Source organism: Ornithorhynchus anatinus, chromosome 18 (assembly GCF_004115215.2).
Source record: "Ornithorhynchus anatinus isolate Pmale09 chromosome 18, mOrnAna1.pri.v4, whole genome shotgun sequence".
Lineage (NCBI taxonomy): Eukaryota > Metazoa > Chordata > Mammalia > Monotremata > Ornithorhynchidae > Ornithorhynchus > Ornithorhynchus anatinus.
The window spans coordinates 44,322,763-44,339,712 of NC_041745.1; the positions used below are offsets into that span (position 1 = coordinate 44,322,763).

At 59.9% G+C, this 16,950-nt stretch overlaps 1 protein-coding gene across 2 annotated transcripts in view; it reads left to right on the plus strand.

Moving 5' to 3' along the window:
- The first annotated feature begins 6,129 nt into the window (after positions 1-6,129).
- Positions 6,130-16,950, plus strand: part of SSBP3 (single stranded DNA binding protein 3) — a 37,006-nt gene continuing 26,185 nt past the window's right edge. The window contains exons 1-4 of one of the 2 annotated variants that reach the window (XM_029046626.2): positions 6,130-6,273; positions 6,789-6,861; positions 7,074-7,135; positions 7,810-7,894. In XM_029046626.2, the coding sequence (XP_028902459.1) occupies positions 6,218-6,273; positions 6,789-6,861; positions 7,074-7,135; positions 7,810-7,894 (276 nt within the window). In that variant the 5' untranslated portion in view covers positions 6,130-6,217. The remainder of the gene's footprint in view (positions 6,274-6,788; positions 6,862-7,073; positions 7,136-7,809; positions 7,895-16,950) is intronic. The other variant, XM_029046625.2, reaches the window with a different exon arrangement.

Genomic DNA, 16,950 nt, shown 5'->3' on the forward strand with positions numbered 1-16,950 from the left:
TGACTTCTAATCCCCGGGCAGTGAGTCGGGAGAGGGAGGGCAGTGAGGGGTCTCCAGGAGGTGTCCGGGAGGTGGGGGGTGGCCTGGGGAGTGAGTCCGGAGGCTCTAGGTGAATCGGGCTGGGGCTGTGGGGTCATTTCTGGGCATCGAGGGGGTTCCGTTCCCCAATTCCCCACATCTCTGCCCTCCCAGAGAGAACCTGTGGGGAGGGAGGGGGCCGTGAGCCACAGCTCGGGCACTGTGCGGGGCAGAAATCCCGACTCCGGCGGAGGCCTCGGCACCGCGCCAGCCTCGTTGGCCAGAGCACAGAGGAAGGATGGAGGGAGGAAGGAGGCCCCGGGGGTCCCTGGGGGCCAGAAGGGTTAGGGCTCAGCCCCGTGGATGGAGGCGGACTGGATATTAGAGAGCCCGGGATCCGGGGAGGGCAGGGGGAGTTTGGGGATGAAGACCGACGGGCACCACCGCTCCTCCCGGCGTCCGAGGCCCGTGTTAGAGTTCTGGGGGTTCTGGGCTGGAGGCCCCACCAGGGCTGACCAGGAGGTCTCGAGGTGTCTCCTGCCCGCCCCCCACCCTCACCCATGCTGGCACCTGGCCAGCGAGCTACAGGGCGCACAGTTGTGGTCTTGTTAGACGCTTGTTTGGGAAACAACCTGTTTCGATTTTCAGTTCCTTCCTCTATTGTAACCCGAAAGTAACCATGGGACTGTGGTGAGCACCCAGCCAGGAAGCATCATGGAAACTGAGCCGTGCTCAGGCCCCGGCCCCCGCCTCCATTCCCCCGCATCCCCTCCCAGCTCCGCCTGCTTAGAGCTGCGGGGACCGGGGATCGAGGGGGTGAGGGTAGGGGGGAAGGGGAAGGGAAACCTTTGGTGGGTCCCTTGACACCACGGCCCCGGGCAGCTTGGAGGGGCAAAGTTCTTGGGGCGGGTCGGGGGAGGAAGGGTCCACTCAGCCCGTAGCTCTCCGGGCCTCAGGGGCTGTGCTGGACAAACCGGAAGGTGAGGTCTCCGAAGTCCAGGGCTCCGACCTGGGCAGTCCCCTGGGATGCCCCACTTTTCCTCATCTCCCACTCCCTTCTGCATCGCCCTGACTTCCTCCCTTTGCTCTCCCCCCTCTCCCCACCCGACAGCACTTATGTATAGATCTGTCATTTTATTTATTTATATCGATGTCTGTTTATTTGTATTGATGTCTCTCTTCCCCCAACCCCCAGACTGTGAGCTTGTTATGGGCAGGGATTATCACTCCGTACTGCTGTATTGTACTTTCCCAAGTCCTTAGCGCAGTGCTCTGCACACAGAAAGCACTTAATAAATACGATTGAATGAATGAATGAATGAATGGTCAGATGACCGTTCCCTGCGGGGTAGCGGCGGGGGGAGGGCGAGCGCAACCTCCTGAGATGGGCAAGCAGGGTAGCGCTGAGCCGCCGGCATCCTGGGCAGACCTTTGTGCTTGAGGAAGTCAATCAATCAATCATATTGACTGAGCACTTATTGTATGTAAGCAGCGAACTGTACTAAGCGCTTGGGAGAGTACAGCACAACAGAGTCGGTAGGCGGATTCCTTGCCCATAATGAGCCGACAATTGAGGAGGTGACCAGTGGTGAAATTCACAGGGGAATGGACAGGTTGAGGCAGGACCTGCAGGACTCGCACATGCGCCACACACACACACACACACACACCCCGCCCCCCTCGTGGTCCCACTGATGCTGTTTTTCAATCAATCAATTGATGGTATTAAGTGTTCACTGCGTGCAGAGCACTGTACTAACTGCTTGGGAGAGTACAATAGGACAGAGTTGATAGACCCATTCATTCAATCGTATTTATTGAGCTCTTACTGTGTGCAGAGCACTGTACTAAGCGTTTGGAAAATACAATTCAGCAATAAAGAGAGACAATCCCTGCCCACGACTGGCTCAGAGTCTAGGGCGGGGGATAAAGTCATCAACAGAAGTAAACAGGCATCAAGCGCTTAGAACTCTGCTTGGCACATAGTAAGCACTTAACAAATACCATCCTTATTGTAAATAAATAAAATTATAGCTATATACACATAAGTTCTGTGGAGCGGGGGCGGGGGGAGGGCAAAGGGAGTGAATCAGGGTGACTTCTCTAGCTGTAACTGTTTTCTATTTGTCTCCTGCTTCAGAGGGGAAGCTCCTTGTGGGTAGCGAACATGTCACTGTATTCTGTACTTGCAAAGCCTCTGGCACAGTGCAATGCACCAAATGGATGCTTAATGGATGCTACAATCCATTCATTCAATAGTATTTATTGAGCGCTTACTATGTGCAGAACACTGTATTAAGCATTTGGAATGTACAATTCGGCAACAGATAGAGACCCTCCCTGCCCAGGCTCACAGTCTAAAGAGGGGGAGACAGCAAAGCAAAACAGAACCAAACAGAACATCATCAAGAGAAATAGAATCGAGGAGATATGCATCTCAGTCACAAAATAAATAGGGTAATAAATAATATACTTCTGCTAGAGAAGAGCCGATCCTTTCCAGGGAGCAGTGTCCCAGCCTGGTCTCTCTCCACTGCAGTTGACTCCCAGCGTTCAGCTGGTACGGAGCGTTGTCTCAAGGTTCGTTTCACTGTATCCTTAAATTGTTTTCCCCGCCCTCCTGCCTTTCCGTTTCCCAATTTCAGCTCTCCCTAAAGGCAGCTGTTTGGGTCCCCTGCTGTCGCTCATTCTCCTCACACATCCCACCCAGAGGGCGCTTCCATCCTCGGAGACTGACTGATTCCAGGACTTGATCGTTTGCGATTCGGTCTCATCATCTGATTGACTGATTGATGGATTCATTCATTCTACCGTATCTATTGAGCACATGCAGAGGATCGTACTAAGCGTTTGGGAGAGGACAACAGAACAATAAGCAGACGCACTCCCTGACCATAGGGAGCTTACAGTCCAGAGAGGGAGACAGACATGAATAGAAATAAATAAATTACAAATAAGGACGTTAAGTGCTGTGGGGCTGGGGGTGGTGGGGGTGGTGGATGAATAAATGGAGCAAGTCAGGGTGAGGCAGAAGGGAGTGGGAGAAGAGGATAGGAGGGCTTAGTTAGGGAAGGCCTCTTGGAGGAGATGGGCCTTCACTAAGGCTTTGAAGGTGAGGGGAGAGTCATTGCCTATTGGATACGAGGGCCGGAGGCAGGACATGGGCAAGGGGTCGGTGGTGAGATAGATGTGGTCTAGGTACAGTGAGAAGGTGGGCGTCAGAGAAACAAAGTGTCGAGCCTGGCCCATCAGTGACGCCAGCCGATACGGTTAAGGAGTCGGATGGGACGCCTGCCCGGAGGGGTCCGGGGACACCGCAGCTTTATCAACCGTCAGTTTGGGCCGGAGCCCCGATACCACGCTGCCGCCACGCTCTTTTCTGACAGTCTCCCAGCAGATACGCTAGCCTTAATAATAATGTTGGTATCTGTTAAGCGCTTACTATGTGCAAAGCACTGCTCTAAGCGCTGGGGGGATAAAGGTGATCAGGTCGTCCCACGTGGGGCTCACAGTTTTAATCCCCATTTTCCAGATGAGGTCACTGAGGCACAGAGAAGTGAAGCGACTTGCCCACAGTCACACAGCTGGCAAGCGGCGGAGCCGGGATTAGAACCCATGACCTCTGACTCCCAAGCCTGGCCTCTTTCCATTGAGCCACGCTGCTTCTCAAGCCTTCTTGGTTTCCAACCTCCCGGTCTATCGTTGCGTGGCGGGTCCGGGTGCCACCTAGGTAGCAGAATTCTGTGCCGTCATTTAGCTCTGCGTTGCCAGAGTTACACTGAGCTCTGGTCTGTGTGCCGACTTCCCCGGTGCAGGCTTACTCCTTCCGGTGGTCGGGAGGCTCCTCTCCACCAAAGTCACCCACCACCTGGACCCCTTGCCCAGGGGCCAGCTCTGCATTGGGCACCCCAAGGCTCTAGGCAATGATCTGGAGATGTCTCAACTGCCCTCATTCTCCTGTTCTGGGCTTGTGCCCAGGGAGCGCGGGGAGGGGGTGGGGGAGGCGGTCAGCGGACGAAGGAGCAAGAGGTCAGCGGGTATGGTTTCACCAGCTCCTCAACCCCACGGACTGCGGGCACCGCAGCTGGTCCCGGGAGGAACCTTAGCCCGATTTCCAAGGTCAATTTTCCGTTCCCCTCGGCCTTGACCCAGCTCCGGGGCAGGGCCGAGGCTTCGGAGCGGTCTCGGCCACGTGGGGAAAAATCCTGCTGCCCGCCCTCTGGGACCGTGAGTCCAAACGCATCCACCGCCGTGGGAGCCCCCCTCTAGCCGGGGAGGTCTTTCTAACTCTGGCCCGGCGGCAAAAAAGAAACATTCGCTTCCCTCTGGGCTCTGGCCCCCTCACAAAACCCTGATTGCAACCGGGGTAGCCTAAGCTCCAAAGGAGAAGCTCTTCTCCCCCTTCCCTCCCGCTCCCAGCCCCTTCTCCCGCCTCTATTCCGGGAACCCTCCCGCTTCTTCAGGGAACTAACGGATGCCCCGAGCCCGGGGTCCGGAGCTCGGGCCTGCTCAAGGCCTTGGTCGGACGCCCACCATGGGCAGCGAAAGCATCTCCCACCCCCTTCTCTGACCCCCAGAATTAGGCAATTTGCACGGAGGGGAGGGGTGAGGGCGGGGGGGGGGGATTATTTTCTCCAACCCCGGGGCCGAGTTTTCCCTCCCCGAAAGTGTTTTCCCCAGGACACTGACCTATCCTTTAATTGTTTGGTGATAGGCATGTAAGGGGGAGGGGCGTTACTTGTTTATTGGAACAGCGCAGTGAAAAAAAAAAAAAAAACCCCATCCAGGCGAACCGTTTCAAGGCTCCCCTAAAGATGTATCCAAACGGGCAGCCAATCAGCGCTTACACGGCTTTTTCTGCTCGACACTTTTAAAGGCGCACTACCCAGTTGTGAGCGCGCGTTTAAAGGGAAATACGCTCCGCAAAAAGCGGGGCGGGGGGGGGGGAGGGGGGATTCCCTCCCTTCGCCCCCAATCCGCCCCCTTGTATCGGATTCTGCTGTGACGGGCCCCCGGGACGCGGGAGAAAAATCGCCCCCGCCCGCCCTCCCCCCCACCCTCCTGAATCTCTGACAGTGGGTGTCTCGTCCCCCCCCCCCCCAAAGTGGGGCGGCCTTATGTAAGTTTTCAGATTTTGGCGTGTGGAGGAGAGAAGGACCGGCCGGGAGGGGGTTCAGCCCCCCCCCCGCCCCCCCGGAGGAAAAGTCGGTGGCCTCGTCCTCGTCGTCGCCCGGCCGGTCCAGGGCGGCCCGGAGCGGGGCCCGGGAGGGAGCCCCGGAGGGAGCCCCGGAGGGGGCGGCGGGACGGGGGGCCCCTGAACCCGGGCCCACTCGCCTGCCTCCCCCCCCCCCCCCCCAGCCAGAAGCGGCTCCGTTCCTCGGCCCCGGAGCCCCGAAGCCTCGGAGCCTGGGGAGTGCTGAGCCCTGCGCTCTGCTGCTCCTCCTCCTCTCCACCCAAGTGAAACGGAGCCGAGCGGCTCGACCGTCCCGGCGCCCCCCATCAATCATCACCGCCCCCTTGGAGCCCCGAAGCGCCCCCGGTCACCCCCGGAGCCCCCCGTCCCTCCCCGTCCCCGCCCCCACCTCGCCGAGGCCCCGCCCCCAGACGGGCCCGTTGGTCGAGCCCGCTGTCAATCGGACAACGTCGCCGCTCCGCCCGCCTCCCGCCTCCCGCTCCGGCTCCCTCCGCTCCCGCTCCGGCTCCGGCCCCCGCTCCCGCTCCCGGCCTCCGCCAGCCTGGTTGGGTTGAGGGCTGAGAGCAGCGCGGGGGCGGCGGGGAGGAGGAGGAGGAGGAGGAGGAGGAAGAAGAGGAGGAGGACAGGCAGGCAGACGGCCGGGAGGACGGACGGACGGACGGACAGACGGGGCAAGGCAGGGCAGGGCAGGGCGAGGCAGGGCGGAGGAGGAGGAGGAGGAGCAGGAGCAGGAGCAGGAGGGGGCGGCGGGGCCGTGCTACTCCTAGCCCCAGGGCGATGGGGTCGAGGCCGGGGCTGACGCTCTGACAGCTCCGGGGAGCCCCAGGCCGGGGGACGGACACCCGACGGACGGACACGGGACGGACGGACGCCGGCCGCAGGGAGGGGGAGCGGGAGCGGGAGCGGGAGCGGGAGGGGGTGCGGGAGCGGGAGCGCGGCTGAAGGCCGGGGCGTGCGGGGCGTGCGGGGCGTGCGGGGGCGGCTTCCCCCGCTCCACGGCCGATCATGTTCGCCAAAGGGAAGGGGTCGGCGGTGCCTTCGGACGGCCAGGCTCGGGAAAAGTAAGTCGGGGCCGGGAGGGACGGAGGGACGGAGGGACGGAGGGAGGCGGCGGCGGGAGCGGACCCGGGCCCCTCATTCATACACACACACACACACACACACATCCCGGCACAGAGAGGCGGGAGCGGGACCTCTCTGGGGTCGGGGAGGGGGGCAGCCCCCCGACTCCTATTGTCCGGTCCTGGGGGGGGGTGGGGGCGCGGGCCGCCGCTTTGTTCCGGAGCCCGGGGTCCCTCGGACCGCCCCCCCCCGCCCCGGGAAGGGAGGGCGGGAGTTTGTGGAGGGGGGTCGTAGCCCCCCCCCCCCTTGGCGCCCACATGGCCGGGGGCCGGGGAGGCCCAATGGTCGGCGCCTCTTCCGGCTCGGGGGGTCCCGGCCGGGGCCTGAAGTTTGGGGTTCGCTCCCTCCCGCGTCCCGGCGAGGGGCCCCTCTTTGGGGTGTCCGGTGGGGGAGGGGGGTCCCGGGGCGGGGGGCCCCCCGGGCCCGACTCCACCGAACTCGTTTGCGCCCTTAGGTTGGCCCTCTACGTGTACGAATATCTGCTGCACGTCGGGGCGCAGAAGTCGGCGCAGACCTTCCTGTCGGAGGTGAGCGGCCCCCCGGGCCCGGCCCCGGGCCCCTCTCCCGCCCCCTCTCCCATTATTCCCCTCGCCTTTGTTTGCAGAAGCCGCCACCGTAGCCACCATTTTGAATTTTTATCACCTTTGGCCGTTTATCGGTCCCGGGCGCCGTGGGCGGGCGGGCCGGGGGGTCGGGGCGGCCCCCGCTGACCCGCACCTCTCCCCCCTGCCGCCCCTAGATCCGATGGGAGAAGAACATTACGCTGGGAGAGCCCCCCGGCTTCCTCCATTCCTGGTGGTGGTAAGTTGGGGGGAGGAGCGGGGGCGGAGGGGGGGTCCCCCGGGGTTAAAGGGGTGGGGGGCGGGGAAGCCGCGCGGGCCTGGGGGGGGGGGCGGGAGGAGGGCCGGTCCCTGCCCGTCTCTGCCCTGCGAGCTTCGGGAATTGCGGGTGGGAAGGGGGCGGGAATTCCGGCCTTGACCTCCCTCCTCCTCCTCCTCCTCCTTCTCCTCCTCCTCCTCCTCCTCTCGGCCCTTCGGTCCCACCTGGCGGGTGGGCCGCAGGCAGGAGAAGCGGGCCTGGGGGGGGACCGGGCAGGGCTGGACAAGGAGCCGGGTGGGCCCCCGAGACCTCCCCCACCCTCAGCCCCCCAGGGAGGTGGTGTCCCCCTCTCCCGGGCCTAGAGGAAGGGGACCGGGGGAGGTCGTGGGACTTGGGACCCCGTGCACAGGCAGGGGGGCGCGGGTCACGGCCCGCTCCAGGGACCGGGGGGGTCCGGGGGAAACCTAGGCGGGGAGCCACCCGGGCCCCCGGGTGGCGGCCCCGTCCCCCGTCTGCGGGCCGTGTCCGGGGGGTCCGTGGCGGGGGGACCGGGTGTCCGGCCGAGGGTCCCCGCGGGAGGCCCAGGTGAGACCGCCGGTCTCCCGTCCCCTCCCCCTGGGGTGTGACCGCCGTCCCGTCTCCCCTCTGCCCCTCAGCGTGTTCTGGGACCTGTACTGTGCGGCCCCGGAGAGACGGGACACCTGTGAACACTCGAGCGAAGCCAAGGCCTTCCACGACTACGTGAGTAGCCGGTTTGTCGTCCTTCCGCTCAAGCTGGGGGGGGTGGTTAAGAGGAGGAGGGTGTGGGTGACGACCCACGCAACGCAGCCCTTAGCTGGCGGCCCCTTCCCCGGTCCCATCTGTCCGTCGCTCTCTCCCGTCCCACGTGTCCATCTCCCCCGGCCCGCCTGTCCGTCGCTCTCTCCCGTCCCACGTGTCCATCTCCCCCGGCCCGCCTGTCCGTCGCTCTGACCCGGCCCGCCTGTCCGCCTCTGTCAGTCTCCCCACAACAGAAGGGACTTTTGTCAGGGGGTGGGTAAGGTGATGTTGGAGCTGGATTCCCTAAAGTGGCAATTAAGTATCACAGCGGCGATGCCCGCCTTGGGGCTGGAAGGACTTCTGGAGGGCCCGGGAGCGCACGGGAAGGCCTCGCGCCATTGGGTCCGGAGGGTGATGTGGGTGCCCGAGATGGAGGAGGTGCGCGGCCCTGGGTGGTGGGTCAGTGCTGGATGTCCCTGTCCCGTTGCTGCAGAGCTGGGGAGAGCGTGAGGGCCGGGACATGCCGGGGGGCTTCCCCGCCTGCTCTACGGGGAGAGTCTCTGGGTGGAACGCCTGGTCGTCCACTCCTTCAGGGGTTCCCACACCATCCCTCACCCCGATGTGACTCCCCCAAGCCCAGGGAGGTGCTCGGCAGGCTCGAGCTTGGGGAAGGAGAGACGGGGCCGTGGTGCACTGGGGTCGGGGGGAGGATGGGAAACGTAGGGAGCAAGTATCCCAAAAAATAAGTAGCCGTAGCACCTTTTAAGTACCGAGCGCTGTACTAAGCGCAGGGGTAGAGACGGATAAGATCATCAGGTCAGACACAATCCCTGCCACAGTGGAGGCTCACCATCTAACGGGGAGGGAGAAAGAGGTATTAAATTAAGGTCCTGTTTTACACGTGAAGGAACTGAGGCCTAGAGAAGTGAAATAACTTGCCCAAGTTTCCACAGTAGGCAAGTGGCAGAGCTGGGATTAGAACCCCGGTCCTCTGACTCCCAGGCCCACGCTCCGTCCATCCTTCCCAGCAGAGAGGTATCTGCGGCAGGCAGCCCTGGTGGCGGTGGTGGCCCGGACCATTCAATCGTATTTATCGAGCGCTTAGTGCAAAGTACTGTACTAAGCTCTTGGGAGAGTACAATTCAAAAACAGACACATTCCTGCCTACAGGAGCTCACAGTCTAGGGAGGATGGTACCTGCCCCTCCCTGGGGGTGATCTGTGCCAGGCAAAACTGGTGGTTTTGGTGGCTGCTCGGTGTCTGGGGTGGCTACTGGGGGTGGAGGCACCTGGCTCAACAGGAGCTGGAGCCTTTTCTGGCTCAGTAGCTCTCTGGGCATCTGGGTCTTGCCTAAGGTGGTGGTGTGGCCCGAACCTTGGGGGAGAGGGGATGCCAGAGGTTGATGATCACTTGTGGGGGTCAGGGCGGGTGGGCACAAAGATCACGGGCCTGGTAGTAGGTCATGGATTCTAGTCCTGGCTCCACCACTGGGTGACTCTGGGCAAGCCACTTCCCTTCTCTGTGTCTTAGTTACCTCATCTGTAAAATGGAGATTGAGACCGTCAGTCCGACGTGTCCAACCCGATTTGCTCGAATCCACCTCAACGCTTAGTACAGTGCCGGGCACATAGCGGTTAACAAATATCGTCGTCGTTATCAGTATTATTACTGTCATTGTTATTACAAACACCTTCCGTGCTCTACTGAACGCCCCACTCTGGTAGCAGCAGAAGATCCACTCTCTGCTATCAAAGAGTTCACAATCGGAAGGAAAGAAGATCCTGGGGGAGGCTTGCCCGACTCCCTAGAGGGGCTATCCGTCCCTTGTCATTTGTCTGCCGGGGGCCCAGTCCCCCACCTTGGTCAGCCCCAGGCAACAAGTTCAGGGCCGGGGCTAATTAATGGCCTCTTGAGGAGGCCTGGCTGTGTGGGGGGAAAAGAGAGTGGGCTTAGGGCCGGGGAACTGCTGTGGAAGGCAAGGAGTGTTGTCCTTTAGGCTAGCTGGTTGCCCGGGCGATGCCTTGTCGTTTCAGCTGCCCGCCGGGTATCGCTGGACATGCTGGGTCCCGACTGCCCTCTGAGCCGGGGAGGTTGAGCATAGTGCTTGGGGGTTCGATGGGGAGGTCCAGAAACAGGAATATGGGCACAAGGAACCGGGACAAATCGCAGTCAGTCCCCAGGCGAGGTCGACCTCGGGCGCTCCTAGTTTGTGCGGATCGGCTTGGGCCTCTGGTCCGTCCGAGGCAGCCTCTGGCCATGGCAGTCCCCTGGTTGGGGAGGTGGACTGCCCGTCAGGGCGAGGATCAGACACTGTTTGATCGGCGGTCAGACCGACGCCTGGTCCTACATGAGGCTCCAAGAAGGAGACGTGGTGGGGCCTTGGGCCTGTGGCTCGGGGAATGATCCCGGGTGGACACTGTGCCCAGCTGTGCCCGAGGTGGACTTGGGTGGCTCTGATCCCCGACTGCCACCTCGATGGTCAGAGCGGGAGGGAGCCCGTTTGTGGATGGGCATCTGCTGGAGGGGAGGGCCAGGTGGCCCAGGGTTCCTCCGTCTGCTCAGTAAAAGTCAACCAGGTTGGGTGGGGGCTGCTTGGTTTAAGTGTGTGGTGTTGGGACTGGTCAGATCAGACAGGCCCTTTTGGCTTTCTGGAGTGGCTGGAGGGTTTTGATCAATCATCTTGACTCACTTCCCTTCTGGCCACTCATCTGGTTTGCATCCAGAATCTTCCGGGCTTTAGGGGTGGCGAGAAGCAATTCCATATTTGCCCTGCCCTCTCTCCTTCCCCCCCGCCTCCCTGTTTCACCCATCCCATGGTAGGGGTGAGTGGCAGCCCAGTGTCCTGGGGCCTGCGTTCCCTCCGCGTGGCTTAATGGAAAGAGCGCGGGCTTGGGAGTCAGAGGAGGTGGGTCTAATCCTGGCTCTGCCACTTGTCTGCTGTGTGACTCTGGGCAAGCTGTTGAAGCTCTCTGGGCCTCAGTTACCTCATCTGTAAAATGGGGTTTGAGACTGTGAGCCCCACGTGGTACAACCCAGTTAATTGCCTTGTATCTATCCCAGCGCTTAGAACATTGCTTGGCACATAGTAAGGGCTTCACAAATCCCATAATTATTATTTCTACTATTATTATCCTAAAGGGATGGGGTCAGGCTTGCCTCTTCTCCCCACCCCCCCCCCCCCAAGCGTGAGTCTGGGCTTCCTGGGTGAGAGAGGCATGTTGTTGGGGCCTGTGTCTGTGTGGGAACAGGGGGCTGTGAGTGAGGTGGGGGATGGCGGCTCCAGGGACTGGACTTGGCTGGGGGTGATGGTGGCCTTGAGGACGGGAAGGGGGTGTGTGAGGATGATGACCCTGGGAACTGGACACGGCTGGGTGCGGCAGTGACCCCGGGGACTGGATGTGGGCTCGGGTCTCAGGTGGGGATGGTGGCCCAGGGACTGGATGTCGGCCTGGGGCTCAGAGGGGATAGTGGCTCTGGGGACTAGATGTAGCTGGGGCGTGGGGATAGTGGCAGAAGAGTGGCAGGGCTGGGATTAGAGCACATGACCTTCTGACTCCCAGGCCCGTGCTCTACCCACTACACCTCGCTGCTTCTCTGGTAATTTAGGGTTCTGCCAAGAGCCAGGGGAAACGGGGGCCCAGGGTCTGGCCCCCATCCACACAGGCAGGTCTGTGGCTTGCAGGGTCCGGTGTCGGCGGGCCGCTGGAATTGGGCTTGGAATTGCCAACTGCTGGTCGTTTGTCAGTGGAACAGTGGACTTGTCCCTCTTCAGGCTTTAGTCAGTGGTCCACACTGTAGCAAGTGCTGGGCCTCTGCTCCGCGGCCCCAGGGGCCGGACTGAATTTCTGCCTAGCAAACTGTAGGCATTCTGTTCTTAGAATTCAATGGGGAGGCAGACGGAGGCAGACATGGTAGTAATAATAGTAATGATAACGATGGTATTTATTAAGCGCTTACTATGTGTCAAGCACTGTTTTAGGTGCTGGGGTAGATAGAAGGCACTCAGGTTGGACAGAGTCCCTGTCCCACATGGGGCTGACAGTCTTAAACCCTGTTTTAGAGATGCGGTAACAGAGGCACAGAGAAGTGACTTGCCCAGGGTCATACAGCAGACAAGAGGCGAAGCGGGGATTAAAACCCAGGTCCTTCTGACTCTCCCAGGCCCATGCCCTATCCGCAAGGCCATGCTGCTTCCCTGTTCTTCGGACCACAGAAGCAGGAGGAAGGGCAGGATGGAGCAGGAAGCAGCACGAATAAATCCAGCGGAAATAGCCAATGAAATAATTGTGTCACTATCCTCAGGGCCCCTGCCTGGAGCTGGGGATAGAAGTACAATTCACAAATGGGTACCCGGCCTGCATGCAGGGAGTTAATGGAGAAGATTTCTTGGAGGAGGGGGGAGTCAGGAGGCTTCGAGGTGGACCTTTACCATGGGGGAAGGAGTTCCAGGCAGGGGGAAGATCCAGAATGAGAGGAGGGGAGCATGAGGCGGAGCCCAGAGAGTGAGCTGGGGAGCAGTGGATGAAGAGAGCAGATAACAGAAACTAGATAGGGAGTCTACAAGCCCCTCTGAGCTCCTGAGGGCAGGGAGTGTGTTTACTAACTATTGTATTCTCCCAGGGCCTACTACTATGCTGAGTACTACACAGCACTCAGTAAATCCCACTGATTGATGAATTGGAAGGTGGAGAACTGGTGGGGGAGGCTGACAGAGAGGAGTGTCTACTGGATGTGCCCTGGAGGGTTTTGAGGGTAGGGGAAAGACCTCAGCTGCAGGGAAAGTGGGCTGGTCACTGGTCTGGTCACTGGCCGGCAGGGAAAGTGGACTGGTCGGCGGAGTTGCCGGAGGCAGGGAGGCCCGCCGTCAATAGGGATAGGGAGCTGCTCCTGCTGGACTCTGGCAGTGTTGTGTGTTCTGGGTCGCTGCTTGCCCCTCGCGGAGTGAGAGGTGGAGTTTCGAGCGGGGAGAAGAGGTTGGGCCTCAGGGGCAGCTGTTTCAGCCGATCCTTTAGGGGGAGCAGGATCCGTGTGGGAGTGCGATAGTTGGTGTGCAAGGGCATGTGTGTGGGCTGGGCGTGAAGCTTTCTGAAGCCTAAAAATTAAGCTTGTTGGTCCTTTTTCGCCTCTGCGGTTGCCCAGGGAAGACCCCCGCCCCCACTCTCCTAGTCATTTCTCTTTCCCGGGACATGGGGACATCTGCAGACCAAGCAAGCCTTGAGGAACCCAAGCACCCCCTCGGCCCCCAAATCGGACCTGGGCTCCTGTTTGTCGTCGGTGGTGAACCCCGACCCCCACCTGCCTTAGATATCTCCCTCCCACCACCACCACCACCGCAGTGTCCCAGGTGGGAGTGGAGGAAGCCCCCATTTCCTCCACGTAGGGTGGACTGGGGCGAGCTTTCCTGGGCCGACCGGCCAGCTGAGGCTTTCACAGCCGTGGCCTGAGGGAGCAGCTCTGCGAGCGGGTCATTGGGGCCCAGACCTCGGTGTTTTTTCCCAGTGGCTGAGCCAGAGAGAACCCCCACCCTGTCAATCCTTGCGAGCAGCCAGAAATGCCGCCTTCTCCCCCATGCAGTGGGCCCGGCGGGTAGGAGGGCCTGGTGGGCCTGGGGTGGGTGGTCGACGGCAGGCCCGCTGCCCGCCCTGCTCTCTGCCCGCCCCGTGTCTGCCAATGCAGCTGTCCAGCCGCTGTCCGGGGGTCAGGGGCCGCAGGAGGCAGGAGCTGCTGGGCCGGGGAAGAATAAATATTTACCCTATTCCGTCCCTAATGAAAACAAATTGTCAACAGTTGTTCAGTAACTGACTAAATTAAAATCTGTAATTAGTCAATTAGATTAAAGAGTTGGCAGAACCTGGTTGTATCATGCTGGTTAGGTTATTAAGAGAAAGGGTGTGATTTTTAATTACTGAATGCTAATTCTGACAGTTCGCAATGAGAACAGACGCAGCTCCCGCCCTCTCTCTCCCCCCCCCTTCCCTCTCTTTCTCCCCACCCCTTCCTTCCGTTTCCCCCACTTCCTTCCTTTCCTGCTCCTTCCCATCCACGACCCCATCCCTTCAGTCCTTCACCTCTCCGCAAACTGTCAGGGGTTTGGGAAAGGGGAGGCTCTGGTTTGGAGAGCAGGGAAGGGAGACACTTTTCGGAGGGGCGTGGTCCCAGGCTGGGGGAGGGGGGCAGGACAGCAGGGAAGCAAGGAAGGAAAACCCCTCCTGGGCTGGGGAGCTCAGCATTCGTTCATTCAGTCGTTCATTCAGTCGTATTTATTGAGTGCTTACTGTGTGCAGAGCATTGTACTAAGCGCTTGGAAAGGACAATTCAGCAATAAAGACAGTCCCTGCCCACACTGGGCTTACAGTCTAGAAAGAAGGGAGTGGAGACCCTAGGCAATTGTGAGTGGAGGAGCTGGGGGATGAGCAGTGGTGTGGCAGGGGGCGAGGGGGGAAAACGAGGCAGCTGGCTGGCATTGGGCATTCTGGCACCATCTAGACTGTCTAGACCATAAGCTCGTCTTTAGACTGTTAGCTGGTTGTGGGCAGGGAATGTGTCTTGTTATATTTTTACCCTCCCAAGTGGTTGATACAGTGCTCTGCACATGGAAGCTTTCAATAAGTATGATTGAATGAATGAATGTCCAGGGGCTGGACACTGGTGGGTGACCAGCTGCTAGACAGTTGAGTGTGGCCTAAGATAGCGGCAAGTGACGGAGCCCAAGGTCTGGGGGTGACAGGGAGCTGCCTCACTCTTCCTCCACTCTCCTGCACGCCCCCCACCCCCGCCACGGTCCCCCCACCTCGGAGGAGACCCAGGCCCACCTTTGGTCTTGATTTGGGCCAGTTGGCCACTGATTCCCTGGACCAAAGGACCCTCCCTGCTCCAGGCCATGCATTCGGGTGGATTCTCGGTCAGCAATAATCCCCATTCATTCATTCAATTCATTCCTATTTATTGAGCGCTTACTGTGTGCAGAGCACTGTACTAAGCACTATGGGCCAGCTCGGACTGTTGGGTTCTGGGCCCGTGGCTACCCGGAAGGAAGTCCTGAGGACCGACTCTGGTCTACCCGTCATCTCGATGGAACGTTGGTGCAGGTGCGGAAGCTCTGGGGAGGACAGGGGCGATAGGGCAGCTGAGCCCTGAGGTGGGGCAGCTGGGGCATGAAGACCAGGAGCTCAGATACCAGGTCAGAGAGTTCTGAGATGGGAGAAGCTCAGGCCCCAGGTCAGAGAGCCATGGGGAGATATCCTGGAGCCAGGGGAGGGGCAGGACACTAGCCAGGGAAGAGGTTGCGGTGATTTGGGAACTCCGACTGGGGCAGGAAGTCAGTCTCCGAGTGGTGAGGAAGGAGGGGAGAGGGTGAGGGGCAGGAAAAGTTGGTAAGGACCAGGTCCTGCTGGTCACTTCAGGGCAAGAGCAGGGGCCTGGGCAGAGCCGGGGAACTCCCAGCCCAAACCTGACCCCCTGGGAAGACCCAGACCTCCTAGGACCTGCCAGTGAGGCAGCCTTTATGAGGGGGAGAGGAAGGGAGAGCTGATGGCTGTCACTGGCCTCTGCACTGGGACTGCTGCACTGGGGGCTCCTCCCCTGGTCAGTGTTTTCTGGAGGGGGGCGAGTGGGAGTCAGAGGGTTGGGAGAGGTGCCTGAGGGGAACCCCCGACCCCACCGACCCCACCGTGCCCCCACCCCTTCCTCCCCGTGGGTGGATCTTGGCTATCCATTATCCATGTGGGTGTATCCCTTGGCTATCCATTATCAATTGTTTGTGTGAACTGCCTGAGTTGTATCAGATTGATCTCTGCTGAATCAGTTGTGAATCAGTTGTCACCTCCTGTGTGTCTGCTCCTGAGCGGGCAGTGCTCTCCCCTCCCACCCCCCACTTCCCCAGGCTGGTCTTTGCTTCTCACCCGGGTGGGCAGGGTGCAGCTGGGTGAGTCAAGGGTTGGTTTAAAAAAAAAAAAAAAAGTGGACGGGGGAAATGCCTGGTGAAACCCAGTCCCACAGGGAGCTCTGTGTCCGGAAATCCCAGCGTCTGATGGATCGATCAATCAGTGATATTGAACGCTTATCGTGTGCTGAGCATTGCACTAGGCACTTGAGAGAGTATGATTAAAATAGGGTTGCTGGACAAAATCCCTGCCCACTGGGAGCTTACAGTCTGAAGGAGTTTGGATAGATCAGCAGATGAGTATATATGTATACAAATGTATATTTGTTCATCTATTTATCTACTTATATTAATGTCTATCATCTCCCCCTCCAGACTGTGGGCTTGTTGTGGGCAGGAATGTATCTGCTGTTATATGGTACAATCCCAAGTGCTCAGTACAGTGCCTTTGCACACAGTAGGCCCTAAATAAATAAAACTGAAAGAATGAATGAGTGAGTGAGTGTCAGTGCTGGTAGAATCGGGGATGGAGAAGGGAGAATTTTGAGTGTTGGATGGGCCATGTTGGGTCACTGGGAAGAGCCAGGGGTGTTGGGTGGTCCAGGCTGGTCACTGTAGGGGCAAATGTGGGACAGAGAGGGGAGAGTTGGGGGTGTTTGGTTGTCCGTGCTGGGTCGCTGGGGAAAGTCAGGGGTGTCGGATGGACCGTGCTGGGTCACTGAGGAGAGTCAGACATGTTGGGTGGTCTCTGCTGGGTCCCTGTACGAGAGAGATGGAGAGGGGAGTATGAGGGGTATCAAATGATCCGTGCTGGGTCACTTGGGGAATCAGGGATGGAGAGGGGAGAGTCAAGAGTACTGTTTGGTCTGTGCTGGGTCACTCAGGGGAGTCAGGGCAAGAGAGAAGAGTCAGAAGTGTAAGATGGTCTTTGCTGGGTCACACAGTCTAGTCTGGGTCCCCAGCGCCGGGAGCTGTTGTCCCAGTCGGACGGTCTGGCCTGGGATGCCAGCGTTGGGAGCTGTTGATGGCTGCGGCAATTGAGCGGGTAGGATGGTCTGGGGTAGGATGCCAGCGTTAGGAACTGTTGATGGCTGCGGCTGTTGTCCCAGGCCGATGGTTCGGTGTAGGACGCCAGCACCGGGAGCCGTTGGCTGTT